Raw genomic sequence first — 18,420 nt, forward strand, 5'->3', positions numbered from 1 at the left:
GAACTCAGAATTTTACAGTAATTAAAAGGATCTTGAGAATGAACTGAAATAAAAGATACCACTAGCTTGAGAGAGGCTTTCTAAATCCCTACTCAATCTTTGCCTCTTTGTCATGAACACTTTCCTCTTACAATCCATTAACACTCCTCTCTCCATTGCCGCCATGTGTCTGGAAAGTTACAAGGAAATATCCCCTCATGACCTTTCAATTTATTTTTCTTCTGATAGACTCTAGAAATAGGAGAGTAGCCACTACTATGCTCAATGAATATTAGTATCACTTTACTGCCTAATATGCATGAATTTTCAAGAGAACAACATTTGAACATAGGGTAGGAGTAACAAATTTCTAATTTTGCATTGGATGGTTGGGAAGTTGCTTTAGCATGGTTATTTCAGTAGAAGGTCCATTGGTAGTATTGCTAGCCTTGACATGTATTAATAATCATTCTAAATAAACCAAAGATACATCCATATTTAAAACTTTTGCATTATTTTTTTTTGTTGAATTAGGTATCAATTTCTTTGTGCGGAAAGATGTTTTATTTTCCCTTGAATCTGTGAATGGTACATGGGAGGTATATATAGAATGCACAGGACATAAATAAGAACAATAATCTAGCCAAGAAATTAGGGGCTTTGATCACCCTATAAATGCAAATTCTAAATATGGTAAAGACAGAAATGACAGCTAGCTAATAATTATGTACATAAAACCCTAATGAACTATACAAATAGAATCTGTTGATTCTGCGTTGATCTTCAACACTCTCCCTCAATCTCAATTGTGGATATCTATCATACCTTGGATATGATATTCTTGTCTACATTTCTTGGTAAAGGCTTTTGTTAAAATGTTCGCTGTTTGCTGGCATGATGGAACATGATTGACACTTATAATCTTATGATCAATTTTCTCCTTAATGAAATGTCTATCAATCTCTACATGCTTTGTTCTATCATGATGCGAACTGGATTCTTCGCAATGCTTATGGAAGCTTTCTATCACAAAATATCCTCATGGTGTAGTTGGTAGGAATTTTGATTTCATTCAACATTCACTTGAGTCATATTCCTTCACAAATACCGTGTGCCATAGCTCTGAGTTATGCTTCTACACTCCTTCTAGCCACAACAAACTATTTCTTGCTTCTCCAAGTTACCATGTTCCCCCATACAAATGTGCAATATCCTAGTTGATTTCCTGTTAGATAGACATCCTGCCTAATCCGAATCAGTATAGACTTCAATACCTCTGTTTGAGTTCTTCTGGAAATAGAGCCCTCGCCCTGGTGTACCTTTAAGGTATTGGAGGATTCTATTCACATTTCTCATGTCAGTTTCAATTGGGTTTGACATAGAACGACTAGCCATGCTTACAGCGAAGCCAATGTCTGGCCTAATATGAGTTAGATAGATTAGTTTTTCAACTAGACTTTGATATCTATCTTTGTCAGCTGCTACACTATCTTCTTCACTCCTTTTGAATGGTTCTATGGGAGTATTGGCTACTTTGCATCCAAGCATTCCCGTTTCTTGAAGTAAATCTAGAGTGTACTTCTTTTGAGAAACAAAAATACCATTCTTTGTCCGAGCAATTTCCATCCCTAGAAAATACTTGAGCTGGCCTAGATCATTGACTTCAAATTCTTGGCTAGAAGATTCTTCAGATGATTTATTTGATCATAATCGTCTCCTGTAATTACGACATCATCTACATAGACAATAAACAAAGCTATCTTTCCATTCACAAAATGCTTAACAGACAAAGTATGGTCTGTTTGGCATTGAGCAAAACCATCTTGCTTGACAACTTTTGTTAACCTGTCAAACCACACCCTTGGAGATTGTTTAAGGCCATATAGAGATTTACGAAGCCTGCTCACCATGTTTGAGGTGTTGGGTGATTCAAGTCCTAGAGGTATTTGCATATATACCTCCTCTTATAACTCCCCATTTAGAAAAAAAACATTCTTTATGTCTAGTTCGTGTAGAGGCCAATCTAGATTTATGCTAGAGATAGTAGGACCCGAACAAAATTGAGTTTAGCCACGGGTGAAAATGTCTCTTCATAATCTACTCCATATGATTGTGTAAATCCCTTTGCAACCAATCGAGCCTTGTACCTATTTATACTGCCATCAGCATTGCATTTAATTGTGAATATCCATTTACATCTTACTGTTGTCTTCCCTTTTGGAATAATGGTGACTTCCCATGTGCCATTTTTCACAAGTGCTTGAACTTCTTCTGTTACAGTTGCTGCCCATTCGAGTCTTTGTATAGTGCCTCTTGAATATTTCTTAAAATTTATACACTGTCAACAGCTGCTACAAAGAACCTATAGTTTTGTGACAATTTTTCATAGGAGACATATCTCTCAATAGGGTGTTGAGTACAAGTTCTCACCCTTTTTCTCTTAAGAATAGGAATATTAGTATCTGATGCATTTATATCAAAAGCTTCAGGGTTAGGAAGAATATTACTTGTGAGAACTTCATTTCCTAGAGCTTGGTTGGATTCATGGTTTTGCATTAGAGTTGTGCTTGACTCTGCATCCTTCCCCCTTTTTCTCTTATAAACCTTCCAATTATCTTCTTGTGTTTTCGGGCCATGGTTTTATTGAGATGCAGTTGAAACTTTAACTACATCCTGTTCAGTTTTTGCTACAAGTTCTATCACAAACTCTGCTGTCCTTTCAACTGGTTTAGGTACAGGTTCAACTGTTTGAGTGTTATGGTTCTGGTCTATTAAGGTTTGTGCAGAAGTAGTACAAGTTCGGTTATCTCAAGAGCTAAAGGTTGGTAGTCTGAGTTTTCAGTTGCATAGGTGTTTGGTTGCTCCCCCTGAATGCCAACTTTGGGATAATAGGGCTGATTTTCATAGAACTTTACATTCATAGTGTGGTAAAAAATTTTAGTATCGGAGAGTAACATCTGTATCCTTTTTTATGAGGAGAGTAACCAATAAATATGTGTCATACCCTAATTTCATCCGAGGACCATTGTTTGTCGGCATGCGACCTTCGTTTGACTACCTCAAAATGTTTAACACCCATCGTTGTGGAATCCGTAAAGTTCCGAGATGTTTCAAGAAGAAACCGGTCAAAAACACGAAAACGAGAGTGTATTTAGCAAAGTGGGGTGTGTGTAAATAAACTGTTACACTCTAATTTCATCCTAGGACCATTGTTGATCTCTTCGGAAGGCTTAACACTCATCACGGTGGAATCCGTAAAGTTTCGTGAGATTTCGGAAAGAAAACGGCCAAAAACACAAAAATGGGGGGTGAACTTATCAAGATAGGGGTGTAAATAGCAATACGGATCTAGCCCTTCCGACATATTTTTGGAAATTGGGTTGCTTAAGGAGGAAGCAACTGGGCAGCAAGCTCCTCCACGTTGTTGAAAAATGGTTTCCGGGGCTTCCGTAATGCTTCCGTAAAATTTCTGAAAACCTTAGGTAAGCATATTTCACTTAACATTGGTGAAAGGGAAGATAAAAAAAAGATGAAAATCAAATTCGAAATACTTCCATAAGGCTTCCGTAACTTTTTTGTAAAGTACGGAAAGGGGGGTGAACTTAGTAATTAGGGTGCGCTTACTCAAGAAGCCTCTGGGCGGCAAGCACCTCTCTTTTTCCCTATAAATAGGGGAGGGGGGATGTTTGAATTCATTCATGACCCCTAAGCTATGCATTTCGGCTATTTTGGGCAAAAAAACATGTTTTCATGAAGAAAGATCTAGTCGAAGTGCTTCCGTAACGCTTCCGAGACGTTTCCGTAAGCGATTCTGTGGAAATTCTTCATCGTTCTTCACCGTTCTTCGTTCGTTCTTCGTCGTTCTTCAATCTTCAACCGGTAAGTTCCCAAAATCGAATCTTTCAATTCATTCTATGCACCCTTAGTGGTCCCTACTTGTTTTGTGTACTTTCACTTTAATTTCGCTTACTTTCAGTTTTCTTTTCTTCTGCTTTAACGAGCTTTTTACTATTTATTTTAGCCGTTTTCTCACCTAATAAATGATAAAATGAATTTCAACCGATCATTTGTGTTGTAATCTCGTTTAATCACTGTTAAAACAAAATCTAACTGATTGTTCATGTTGTAACCACAGTTAAACAAAAAAAGACAAAATAATAATAAAATAATCAAAATATCTTGAAAAATAATAATAAAATAATCAAAATATCTTCAAATAAAATAATAAAAAAAAATCAATCGGATGTTTTTCTTTGAAAGTTTCCTTGAATGAATTGACTAAATAACCAAAGTGAAACTAAAGCTAAAATCAACTCACAAATCAAGCTTTGTCTGCAAAAATCACTAAAAACCGTTTTAAGGTCCAACGCCTTAAACGGTCCTCTTTGCTTTTATCGGTTAACATGGACCGTTCAAAAGCATAAAATCAACATGTAACTTTACCACTTTCGCAAGAACTACGTAGGTCTGATTTCCTCATTGCAATTGAGGATATGTAGAAGCAAAAGCCCTGCTTTTGTCGACCACCCCAAGAGATCGTTTATGGTCCAACGCCTTAACGTTTCTCTACTTTCAAAAACCAAGAGATCGTTAATGGTCCAATGCCTTAACGTTTCTCTCCTTTCAAAATCAAAAGATCGTTTAATGGTCCAACGCCTTAAATGACCTTTTGTTCGGTTAAAATATATCTTGCGAAAAAAGATAAAAACAACTTAACCAACGTTTAATTGTCAAAGAACTACGTAGGTCTGATTTTCTCATCGCAATTGAGGATACGTAGGAGCGAGAGAAACACCCTTGTCGACCACAAAAAGATAAAAAATACAAAAAACATAAAAGCATAAAAACACAAAAAGACATAAAAAAGGAAAAATAAAACATTTTGAAGTCATATTTGCACACTTGATTAAAGGCTGTCGTCCCTTGTGACAGACGCGTGGGGTGCTAATACGTTCACCATGCGTAAAAACAACTCCCGAACCTTTCACACCTAAAGTTCGTAGACCACACCTTTTCCGGTTTTTCCGACGTTTTCCTCGAATAAATGTTGGTGGTGACTCCGTGCATTTTCCTCCCATGGAAGACGCACCCGTGAGCCCTGCGTCGCCCTCCCGCCAAAGGGTAGGTTGCGACAATATGTATTTGATGGATTTAGGGTCCAATTTGCTACTGTAAGGGTTTAGGTTGTGGACAAAAGCTGAACATCCAAAGATTTTGAATGGAATGAAAGAAAAGGGGGTCCAATTTGCTACTGTAAGGGTTTAGGTTGGGAAGAAGGTTTGAAGTATGGAGAAGGGGGTCTTAAAGTCAAGGATACGGGAAAACATTCTATTTATGAGGTAAGTTGTTGAAAGGACAGTTTCTCCCCAAAATTGTTTTGGAACATTGGAGGCTAGCATGATTGATCTAGTCCCTTCCAGAAGGTGTCTATTCTTTCGTTCCGTAATCCCATTCTATTGGGGGGGTGTCCACACAAGAACTTTGGTGAACAATTCCAACCTTTTGAAGATACGAATTTAGAGTAAGGTTGTAATACTCACGACCATTGTTAGTTCTAAGTATCTGAATCTTGGTTTGAAATTGTGTTTGCACCATATTGTGAAAGATTTAAAATATTTTTCCTACTTCTGATTTTCCTTTATTAGAAACTCCTAGGTGACGTGTTGTAGATGCAATTGGCTTTGATGTTTTGATGATGATCATGATGATGTGTTGCAATTGATGCAAATGGGCTTTTCAAGATTAAAATTCAAGACAATACTTCAAGATTACAAGTCACAACATCAAGATGATCACTAGAATATTAGGAAGGGAATTCCTAATTGAATTAGCAAAGGTTTGGCCAAGTGATTTAAAATAAAAAGTGTTTTTCAAAGGTTTTACTCTCTGGTAATCGATTACCAGAGGATGTAATCGATTACCAGTGGCCAAATACGTTTTATAACAGCTATAAAAATTTGAATTCGAAATTTTAAAAGCTGTAATCGATTACACAATTTTGGTAATCGATTACCAGCAGTTAGTAAACGTTTTAATTCAAATTTTAAAAGCTGTAATCGATTACACAATTGCTGTAATCGATTACCAGACAGGAATTTCAGAAAAATAATTTCAAGAGTCACAACTTTTCAAAGGCTTTACTCATGACCACCAATGGTCTATATATATGTGACTTAAACACGAAATTGCTCAGAGATTTTCAGTACAATAAAAGTGTTTATCCTCTCAAAGAGCAAATTCATTTTATCCTCTTAAGAATTCCTTGGCCAATTCAATTGCAATTCATTAAGGAATTAATTGAGTGCTCAATCTGTAAAATCCATCTCTTTCTAGAGAGATTTGTTCCTCTTCTTCTTCTCATTCTCTAAGGGATTAAGAGACTGTGAGTCTCTTGTTGTAAAGGATCTCTAAACACAAAGGAAGGATTGTCCTTGTGTGTTTAGAACTTGTAAAAGGAATTTACAAGATAGTGGAACTCTCAAGCGGGTTGCTTGGGGACTGGACGTAGGCACAAGGGTGTGGCCGAACCAGTATAAAACTGAGTTTGCATTTTCTCTTCCCTTAATCTCCTTTATTTATTATTGCTTTATATTCATATTCAAGTTGCTTTGTTTGAGTTAATATTTAAGAAGATTGTCATTAAGGGAATTCATAACTTGAGTAAAAAGTGAAATAGATTTTTAATTAGGGGAAACAGTTTGGAATATCTTAATTCAACCCCCCCTTCTTAAGATATCTGAGGCCACTTGTCTAACAAGTGGTATCAGAGCTTCATTCTTGTACAAAGTTTAGAAGCTTCAAGAAAAAGATGGCCTCAGCAAACTCCTTATTTCCAGAAGGGAATTCTATCAATAGACCTCCAATCTTTAATGGAGAGGGTTACCACTACTGGAAAACCCGAATGCAAATTTTTATCGAGGCAATAGATCTAAATATCTGGGAAGCCATTGAAATAGGGCCTTATATACCCACCACAGTAGAAAGAGTTTCAATAGATGGTAGTTCATCAAGTGAAAGCATAACCATAGAAAAACCTAGAGATAGATGGTCTGAAGAGGATAGAAAACGAGTACAATACAACCTAAAAGCCAAAAACATAATAACATCTGCCCTAGGAATGGATGAATATTTCAGAGTTTCAAATTGCAAGAGTGCTAAGGAAATGTGGGACACTCTTCGATTAACACATGAAGGAACTACAGATGTTAAAAGATCTAGGATAAATGCACTAACTCATGAGTATGAATTATTTAGAATGAATACAAATGAAAATATTCAGAGTATGCAAAAGAGATTTACACATATAGTAAATCATCTAGCAGCCTTAGGCAAAGAATTTCAAAATGAAGATCTTATAAACAAGGTGCTAAGATGTTTAAGTAGAGAATGGCAACCCAAAGTAACGGCTATTTCTGAATCAAGAGATTTGTCTAACATGTCTCTTGCCACTTTATTTGGTAAGTTGCAGGAACACGAGATGGAACTATTGAGATTGCACCAAAATGAAGAAAATGACAAGAAAAAGAAAGGAATTGCTCTTAAAGCATCATCTTCAATTCAAGAAGAAAGTGATCAGGATAATGATGCAGATGATGATGATGATCTAAGTTTCTTTGTAAAAAGATTCAACAAATTTCTTAAAGTAAGAGGAAATCAGAGGCGACAAAATTTTAAATCAAAGAGAAGGACAGAAAATTCATCCTCTACTCTAAAATGCTTTGAATGCAATCAACCTGGACATCTGAGGGTTGATTGTCCCATCTTCAAGAAAAAGATGGAAAAATCTGAAAAGAAAAATCATAGTGAGAAGAAACTAAAGAAAGCATACATCACATGGGATGAAAATGATTTGGAATCCTCTGATGATTCTGAAAATGAAGAGATAAATCTTTGCCTTATGGCAAAAAGTTACGAAAGTGATGAAGAGGTAACATCTTCAAACAACTTATCTATTTCTTTTGATGAATTGCAAGATGCATTTGCTGATTTGCATAAAGAATCAATTAAACTTGCAAAATTAGTTTCATCATCAAAGAAAACAATTTCAAATTTAGAAAATGAAATTTCAAAATTAAACAAAGAATTAGATCTTCTTAGAAATGAAGTTTCAATCTCTAAAACAAATGAAAAAGTTAATATCTCCACTATTAATGACAAGAAAATAATAGATTCTTGTAGTTGTTGTGATAAATATGTAAAAGAAATTAAAGAGTTAAAAAATTCACTTGCAAAATTTTCATATAGTAGAAATAATTTAGATGTTATATTAAGTAAACAAAGATATGTGTCAAATAAAAATGGACTAGGGTATAAATCTGAAAAACTACAAAAGGTTCATAAAAACTTTTCCACTTCCACACAAAAATATAATTCTAATTCTATCACTTGTTTTTACTGTGGAAGAAGAGGACATGGCATATCAACTTGCTACTTCAAGAAAAATTACAGTAATATTAAAATGATATGGGTCCCAAAAGGATCCTTAGTTTATACTAACATGCAAGGACCCAATAAAATTTGGGTACCTAAGTCAAAAACTTGATTATGCAGGTATCTTTGAGAAAGAAGTGGTACATAGATAGCGGATGCTCAAAACATATGACTGGAGATGCATCAAATTTTACACACATATCTCCAAAGAAAAGCGGGCATGTAACATATGGTGACAACAACAAAGGTAGAATTCTTGGAGTGGGTAAAATAGGTACAAATTCTTCAAACTCCATTGAAAATGTTCTACTTGTTGAAGGCCTTAAGCATAGCCTGCTTAGCGTTAGTCAACTATGTGACAAAGGCTATCTAGTATCATTTGATTCTCAGAAATGTCTTATAGAACATAAGCATGACATTAATATAAAGCATGTAGGACATAGAGTCAATAATGTTTACATGATAGACTTAAGCATAAAACAAGAAAACAATCATTGCTTTCTTAGTAAAGATGATGATCCATGGTTATGGCATAAAAGAATTGCTCACATAAACATGGATCACTTAAATAAATTAATTTCAAAAGATTTAGTAGTTGGTTTGCCTAAATTGAAATTTGAAAAAGATAAATTATGCGATGCATGTCAAAAGGGCAAACAAACAAGAGTCTCATTCAAATCTAAAAATGTTGTTTCAACCACTCGACCATTACAGTTATTGCATATGGATCTATTTGGTCCATCTAGAACCATGAGTTTTGGAGGAAATTACTATGCTTTAGTTATAGTTGATGATTTCTCTAGATATACTTGGACATTATTTATTACACATAAAAGTGATTCATTCCATGCATTTAGGAAACTTGCTAAAGTCATACAAAACAAGAAAAATCTCAAGATTGCATCCATTAGAAGTGATCATGGGGGTGAATTTGAAAATAAAGATTTTGAATTATTTTGTGATGAACATGGTATTGAACATAATTTTTCTGCACCAAGAACTCCTCAACAAAATGGAGTTGTTGAGAGGAAAAATAGGTCATTGGAAGAAATTGCAAGAACTTTATTAAATGATACTTCTCTTCCAAAGTATTTTTGGGCTGAAGCTGTCAATACTGCATGTTATATCATGAATAGAGCCTTGATAAGACCTATTTTAAAGAAAACCCCATATGAGTTATTTAACGGTAGAAAACCTAATATTTCTCATCTACATGTTTTTGGTTGCAAGTGCTTTGTACTTAATAATGGTAAAGATAATCTAGGAAAATTCGATGCAAAATCTGATGAAGGCATTTTTCTTGGATATTCTTTACAAAGCAAAGCATATAGAATATATAATAAGAGAACTATGAATATAGAGGAATCCATTCATGTTACCTTTGATGAATCTAATGCTATATTGTCAACAAAGAATATGCTAGATGACATTGCAGATTCTTTAGAACATATGAACATTCATGAACAAGATTCCAAAGGAAATGACAAAGGAAACAATGAAGATCCTCCAGAAGAAGGCAAAACCAATGATGTACTCCCAAGAGAATGGAAAACTTCAAGAGATCATCCCCTCGATAACATTATTGGTGATATCTCAAAAGGGGTAACAACTAGACATTCTCTTAAAGATTTATGCAATAATATGGCTTTTGTATCTATGATTGAACCTAAAAATATAAAAGAAGCCATAGTAGATGATAATTGGATCATTGCCATGCAAGAAGAACTAAACCAATTTGAAAGAAACAATGTATGGAAATTAGTAGAAAAACCTGAAAATTATCCTGTCATTGGAACAAAATGGGTTTTTAGAAATAAATTAGATGAACATGGTATAATTATTAGAAATAAAGCCAGGTTAGTAGCAAAAGGGTATAATCAAGAAGAGGGGATAGACTATGAAGAAACATATGCTCCTGTTGCAAGATTAGAAGCCATTAGAATGCTTTTGGCATATGCATCCATAATGAACTTTAAACTTTATCAAATGGATGTTAAGAGTGCCTTTCTAAATGGCTTAATTCAAGAAGAGGTATATGTTGAACAACCCCCTGGTTTTGAAATTTCTGATAAACCAAACCATGTTTATAAATTACAAAAAGCTCTTTATGGTTTGAAACAAGCCCCTAGGGCATGGTATGAACGATTAAGTAATTTTCTTCTTGAAAAAGAATTCTCCAGAGGTAAAGTGGATACCACATTATTCATAAAAAGAAAGCATAATGATATTTTGTTGGTTCAAATATATGTTGATGATATAATTTTTGGATCCACTAATGATTCATTGTGCAAGGAGTTTTCCCTTGATATGCAAAGTGAATTTGAAATGTCAATGATGGGAGAACTAAAGTACTTTCTGGGATTACAAATCAAGCAAACTCAAGAAGGTATATTCATCAATCAATCCAAATACTGCAAGGAATTGATCAAAAGATTTGGGATGGATAGTGCAAAACACATGTCTACACCGATGAACACTAATTGTTACTTAGATAAAGATGAATCTGGTCAGTCTATAGACATAAAACAATATCGAGGTATGATCGGATCTCTTCTTTATTTATCTGCTAGTAGACCTGATATTATGTTTAGTGTATGCATGTGTGCTAGGTTTCAATCCAACCCCAAACAATCACATCTAAGTGCAGTAAAGAGAATCATGAGATATCTATTAGGAACAATCAATTTAGGATTATGGTATCCTAAGAATTCAACATGTAACTTAATAGGATATTCTGATTCTGATTTTGCCGGATCTAAAACTGATAGAAAAAGTACAAGTGGAACTTGTCAATTTATTGGATCGGCTCTTGTCTCATGGCATAGTAAGAAACAAAACAGTGTTGCTTTATCTACTGCTGAAGCGGAGTATATCTCTGCCGGTAGTTGTTGTGCACAAATTTTATGGATGAAGCAACAATTATCTGACTATGGCATCATTCTTGATCGCATACCTATTAAGTGTGATAATACTAGTGCCATAAATCTATCCAAAAACCCAGTTCAACATTCAAGAACTAAACATATAGAGATTAGACACCACTTTCTTAGAGATCATGTCTTAAAGGGAGATTGTGTATTAGAATTTGTTGATACTAAGAATCAACTTGCTGATATTTTCACTAAACCTCTCCCCAAGGAAGTGTTTTTCTCTATTAGAAGAGAATTAGGTCTCTTAGATGTAAGAGATTTAGAAAAATAGGAATTGATTGGTTGATTGATTGGTTGATTTATTTTTTACCTTTTGATTGTAGATTATTTTGTTTGATCTTGTTTGAATTCTTGTTTTTATGATAGAATTTATGATTTCTTGTGTATATAGTAATTGAATGATTGAATTTAGTGTATTAATAGTAAAAATTAGTCATATAGGATGTATTTGAGCATAAATATAGATATTCTCTTAGAAACTAGCCTAGGATAGGCTCTGGTAATCGATTACCATCCAGTGTAATCGATTACACATGAACAGGCAGCCTGTAATCGATTACAACATCCTGTAATCGATTACCAGAAGGCTTATTGGGCCTGTAATCGATTACCAATACCTGTAATCGATTACAATGCGTCATCTTCTATAAATACTCACGAAATCAGAGCTGCTGCGCAGCCAAAGCTTCCTCCACGTTTTCCTCCATACCTAGAACTTCAAACCTTCGATTCTCACTCAATTCTTCACCAAATCACGTCCCGTAAAGCCCAATCTTCCTCTTTTTCACTCCTCTTTCACTTCCACCGATCGAAATCCAGAAAAACTTCATCAAATGGCAGAGCCATCAAAGAAGAGAAAGGGATCATCCTCCACCGCTACCGCTGCTGCCCATCGCCGTCACGGCCCATCCGGAGCACCCACAGCACCTATTCCTCCTTCTCTGTCATCTCCAAGATCATCAACACTGTTTTCATCCGATGATCAACGTCTACGGTACCTTTCTCAGTTTTCTTCTAGAATAATCTTAGACCCTAAGTACCTAGACGTAGAGTTCTTTAATGATGAAACGTTTGATTGCTATCAAGTGTTTCAAAATTCTGGTCTTGTTGATTTCATGTCATTTAAATTGCCATATTATCCTGAACTTGTAAAGGTCTTCTACTGCAATTTAAAAATTCAGGATGGTATTATTATGTCTGAGGTGCATGGTACTTCTATGGTCATTGATCAGTCACTTTTCTTTTCTTTGACTCATTTACCCAGTCAAGGTGCACCTTTTGAGGGCACCATTGTTGATGACTGGAAATTCGATTATTCGAGTCATGATGCTCGTCGCATGGTCTGCAATGATCAAGCTAACATGACCGGTAGATTGTTGGCCGGGTCATTAACTTTTGATAATCGCATCATGCATTATATCATTGTTAGAATTTTGCTTCCTCGGTCTTCAAATTTAGCACAAGCCTCTGAGGAGGATTTGATTTTTATGTGGGCTTTTCTAACCGGTCGTCAGATCGACTGGGCCCATTTGGTTCGGTACCGAATGCATAAGGCATTACGGGCCAATGCACCTCTTCCTTATTCACATTTGATTACTCTGTTTTTGCGTCATTTTCAAATTCCGCTTGATGATGAACCCTTTGTTCAAGTCAAGCGTTCCTTTGCAATTGGTGCTGGTGCAGTGACCTCCTTTGGGTATCGTAAAGATCGGAATGGACAATGGCTGAAGAAGGATGCACTCCCTCCTCAAGATGAACGTACTCCTTCACCTCCTCCTCAACGTGCAGATTCCGCACTCATGAATGAAGTCCTCTCCGAATTACGGGGTCTTCGTTCGTATGTTGGTGACCGCTTTGACTCGTTAGATTCACGCTTTGCCGGTATGGACATTCGTCTTACACAGCTTGAAGAGGATGTCGGATACATTCGTCAGAGTTTCGATCTTCCACCACCTCCTCCGTCTTCTTAGCTTTTAGATTCTGATTATTTATCTTTTATAAGCCGTGTATTTTGGCTTTTAGTTTCTTAGAATTTACATTATTATGCTAAGTACTTTGCTTATTTTTCTTGTGTTTTTAAATTTCAGTCTTGGATATTTTGTGGTTGTTAATATTTTATGTTATTTGAATTCTGGTTTGATTATTTTCTTGATTATGAGTTTGGCTTATTGTGTTTAATACTCTGATACTTATATCTTGCTCCTCCATTGTTATACCTGTGTTGATTTCCGAGTTCTTTGGCTTTTTGATGTTGCCAAAGGGGGAGAAAAAGGTTGTAGCAAAAGCTTAAGAAAAAGCTTAACAAACTTAGAAATCAAATGATCATGTATTCCGAAATATAGGGGGAGAAAACGGATGCACATTTTATCTATATACAATTGTTTGTTGCTTGCTTGAATCTTGATTTCAGGTATTGTATTGTCATCATCAAAAAGGGGGAGATTGTAGATGCAATTGGCTTTGATGTTTTGATGATGATCATGATGATGTGTTGCAATTGATGCAAATGGGCTTTTCAAGATTAAAATTCAAGACAATACTTCAAGATTACAAGTCACAACATCAAGATGATCACTAGAATATTAGGAAGGGAATTCCTAATTGAATTAGCAAAGGTTTGGCCAAGTGATTTAAAATAAAAAGTGTTTTTCAAAGGTTTTACTCTCTGGTAATCGATTACCAGAGGATGTAATCGATTACCAGTGGCCAAATACGTTTTATAACAGCTATAAAAATTTGAATTCGAAATTTTAAAAGCTGTAATCGATTACACAATTTTGGTAATCGATTACCAGCAGTTAGTAAACGTTTTAATTCAAATTTTAAAAGCTGTAATCGATTACACAATTGCTGTAATCGATTACCAGACAGGAATTTCAGAAAAATAATTTCAAGAGTCACAACTTTTCAAAGGCTTTACTCATGACCACCAATGGTCTATATATATGTGACTTAAACACGAAATTGCTCAGAGATTTTCAGTACAATAAAAGTGTTTATCCTCTCAAAGAGCAAATTCATTTTATCCTCTTAAGAATTCCTTGGCCAATTCAATTGCAATTCATTAAGGAATTAATTGAGTGCTCAATCTGTAAAATCCATCTCTTTCTAGAGAGATTTGTTCCTCTTCTTCTTCTCATTCTCTAAGGGATTAAGAGACTGTGAGTCTCTTGTTGTAAAGGATCTCTAAACACAAAGGAAGGATTGTCCTTGTGTGTTTAGAACTTGTAAAAGGAATTTACAAGATAGTGGAACTCTCAAGCGAGTTGCTTGGGGACTGGACGTAGGCACAAGGGTGTGGCCGAACCAGTATAAAACTGAGTTTGCATTTTCTCTTCCCTTAATCTCCTTTATTTATTATTGCTTTATATTCATATTCAAGTTGCTTTGTTTGAGTTAATATTTAAGAAGATTGTCATTAAGGGAATTCATAACTTGAGTAAAAAGTGAAATAGATTTTTAATTAGGGGAAACAGTTTGGAATATCTTAATTCAACCCCCCCTTCTTAAGATATCTGAGGCCACTTGTCTAACACGTGTGTGTGATCATCAATAATGGTGATAAACCATCTTGAGCCAGTAGTGTTGTGAACTCATGATGGTCCCCATACATCACTATGAATTAGTGAGAAAGGTTTGAATGGTTAATCGGGTTGGGGTGGGTAATGGCTGCGTGTATGTTTAGACAATTGGTAGATTTTACATTGCATACGTTTCTTGTTTTTATTGAATAATGAGGGAAACATCTTTTCCAAGTGCATGAAATTTGGGTGGCCTAATCTATAGTGCCACAACATGACAAAATTATTACTACTTGGAATTGCTGTTGCTACATAAGAATGGCTCTTGAGTTCTTCTAGTTTTTTAACTTGAAGGAGGTAGAGTCTAGCACACTCCAAAATCTGAAATTCACATAGGTCTAGAAAGAATTTAGTAACACATTTCAAATCTCTTGTAATCTTGCTAATGGACCGCAAGTTACAATCAAGTTTTGGCACATACAGAACTGATTCTAGTGTAATATTTTGTGAAATAATGATGGATTCTTTACCCATGACCTTGGAATGAGTCCCATCAACTATTTGGACAGTATAGTTATAGGAACATGGAGAATAACTACTAAACAAAGTAAAATCTCCAATCATGTGATCTGAAGCTCTTGAGTCAATTATCCATGACTTTGTTCTTTCTTTACTAGTGTTTAGGGCATGTAAAAAGTTACCTCTTTGAGCCACTACAGCAATACCACCTTTTTCTTTACTAGTGGTTTGGTTCCGAGGATCCTTCCACAAAATTCATCAAGATCCTTGTTTAGTCTCAATAGGAACTTGTAAATCTTATCTTTTTCCACCAGCTCCTTATACTTCTTATCTTCTGTACAACACCATGAAACTTCTTCTTATATGTCTAGTTGCTGCCAATGTCTGTAGAGTATGTTAAAATACTTAGTAACAAAGGAAGCTCCCTCTCAAAGGTCATGGATTATGTTTTTTATATCAAAAACAACAGATGTGTTGTCCACGTTTGAGCACATTTCCTTCACTGCATCCCATATATCTTTTGCAATGTCATAGAACATGAAATTTTCACCAATTTCATTTGTCATGGTGTTGAGTAGCCATGACATTACTTGACTGTTCTCAAGTTGTCATTTTTGAACATTTGCGTCCCCTTTCTTAGGACACTTTGAATCTCCTGTGATGTAGCCTTCCCTTCCTTTTCCTTGAAGAAAGGTCTTGACTGACCTTACCCATTGGGTCTAGTTTTGACCATTGAATTTATGGTCGGTGATAAGGTGAGTAAGTGCATCGTGTGAGCTGGTAAGAATTGATCCAGTCTCCACCATGAGCAGCTCATCGGATTTTTAGTCTCCTATGGCTTTGCGGCACTAGGTTTAGGAATGGTTCATATCGAGCCTTGATACAATGCGGAAAAGGGGTTTTATTTTCCCTTGAATTTGGGAATGGTACATGGAAGGTATATATAGAATGCACAGGACAAAAACAAGAGCAATAATCTAGCATAGAAATTAGGGGAATTGATCTCCCTATAAATGCAAATTCTAATTATGGTAAATACAGAAATGAAAGTTAATAATTATGTACATAAAATCCTAATGAATTGTACAAATAGAATCTGATGATTTTGCGTTGATCTATAACTTTAAATGTTACAGTGTGAAAAGTTAAAATTTTAGGTTTACTTACATTCTAAATTTTTTTGGGAGGTATAAACTGCTAGGAAATTGCAATTTGTTAGTTTCCTGTAATAATCCTTTAGACTTTTTAGTTTGCTAGTCTTTTTTTCTTTTTTCTCTTTGTTGGCTATGTTGTAAATCTTAAGTGTTCTCTATATTAATAATTATATGAAACCAATAGGATCTTGAAACCTATAATTCTCACAAATAATAGATAAACAGTACGTACCTTTCTCCATAGTAAGGTTTTTCTCTGGTGCACTTTGATTCCTTAGAAGATTTCGCTTCCTTGACTATTCTTGTTGTCTCTCTATGTTTTTGATGGCTAGGGGTTAGAGAGAACACTTTTGTGCTAGGAAGGTAACCTTATTTCACATTAGTGGGTATTAACCCCTTTTATAACAACTACTTCCATCAAGTAGCAATTACCTCTAGAAACTTCTCCTATTTAACCCAATTACAATTTAGTCCTTAATTATCAATTATTTATTTATTAGTCCCTACATAAGTTACTTGCTTATCATATAAGACATTAATTCTAATATTCTCCAACTTGACTCATGTGATATTACTAAACATTATGGACTAAATAAATAAATGAATAAATTAAACTAACATAATGACCATTAAAATGACTAAACCATTCTATACATTGGATACATCATAATTTCATGATTAAGAATAGGAACCAATTCAAGTTATGACGGTTGTACATCACTTAATCGACATGGTCCCTTCCATGTACTAAAAATTAGTCTTCTCCTTAATATAACCATTAGTGAGGAGTACATAATTGGTCTAACATAAAGTTCCACAACCAATTAGCCTGAATTCAACAGCCTAGCAATACTATCGATAATTCTAAGTCCTGAAATAAAATTCCACAGCCAATTAGCCTAAATTGTAGCCTCAAAACATGCTACAAATTCAGCTTCCATGGTAGATGCAACAACAACTGATGCATATGAAATTGGTTCCATTTGTTTTCGCTCCAAATCATTTTTAGGACATTGTGCAAGACTAAATTTTTTTCCTTTCTAAATTGGAATAGGTAATGCTGAGCACTTTTCCATCCTGAATTTCTCTAGTACTTTATTGATATATTCTTTTTGAGACAAACCTAACAATCCTTGTGATCTATTTTAGAATATTTCTATCCCTATCACATAGCTTGTCTCACCCATATCTTTCATTTCAAAGTTGCTAAAGAGAAACTTCTTAGTCTCATGAAAAAGACCAAAATCATTAGTTGCAAGCAAGATATCATCAACATACAAAATTAGAAAAATAACCTTACTTACAATGACCTTCAAATATATATGCCATTCAACAGTATTTTCCTTAAATCCAAAGGAAACAATGATATCATTAAACTTCAAATACCATCAACGAGAAGCTTGCTTAAGACCGTATATTGATTTCTTTAATTTGCACACCATATGTTCCTTTCCATCAATTGAGAACCCCATTGGTTGATCCATATAAACATTCTCTTCTAAATCTCCTTTAAGAAAAACAATTTTCACATCCATCTGATGTAGCTTCAAGTCATAATGGGCTACTAATGTCATGATAATCCTGAAAGAATCCTTTCGTGAGACCGGTTAAAATGCCTCCTCTCTATAATCAATGCCATTTTTCTGAGTAAATCTGTTAGTCGTCGTATATGACTAACTTTTGTATAGAAAACATTTTCTAAAACTTGTATAATTCCTCAATTTATAGTTCTTTTGTAGGAATTTATATATAAATCTTGTTTTGTTTGAATAGTTGTCCTTAGAGTATCTCCCATGTGAATTAATGAGAAAATCTGTACAATTTCAAGTCAAAAGAGGCTAAAATCTTGAAGTGCTAAAAGGAGTAGTCGCGCTAAGCGGACCCTGT

General features: G+C 34.9%; 1 protein-coding gene across 1 annotated transcript; it reads right to left on the reverse strand.

Annotated features, from left to right (window-relative positions):
* Positions 1–1,224: 1,224 nt before the first annotated feature.
* Positions 1,225–1,605, reverse strand: LOC114420590 (uncharacterized mitochondrial protein AtMg00810-like). The gene has a single exon (XM_028386447.1). It carries the CDS (start codon positions 1,603–1,605, stop codon positions 1,225–1,227), a length of 381 nt encoding a protein of 126 aa, XP_028242248.1.
* Between the last annotated feature and the right edge of the window lie 16,815 nt (positions 1,606–18,420).

Source organism: Glycine soja, chromosome 7, assembly GCF_004193775.1.
Source record: "Glycine soja cultivar W05 chromosome 7, ASM419377v2, whole genome shotgun sequence".
In the NCBI taxonomy this organism is placed as follows: Eukaryota; Viridiplantae; Streptophyta; class Magnoliopsida; order Fabales; family Fabaceae; genus Glycine; species Glycine soja.

What these genes read in the sequence shown, in the direction of transcription:
- LOC114420590 (XM_028386447.1), bottom strand. Translation starts at nt 1,605, where the DNA reads ATGGAAATTGCTCGGACAAAGAATGGTATTTTTGTTTCTCAAAAGAAG.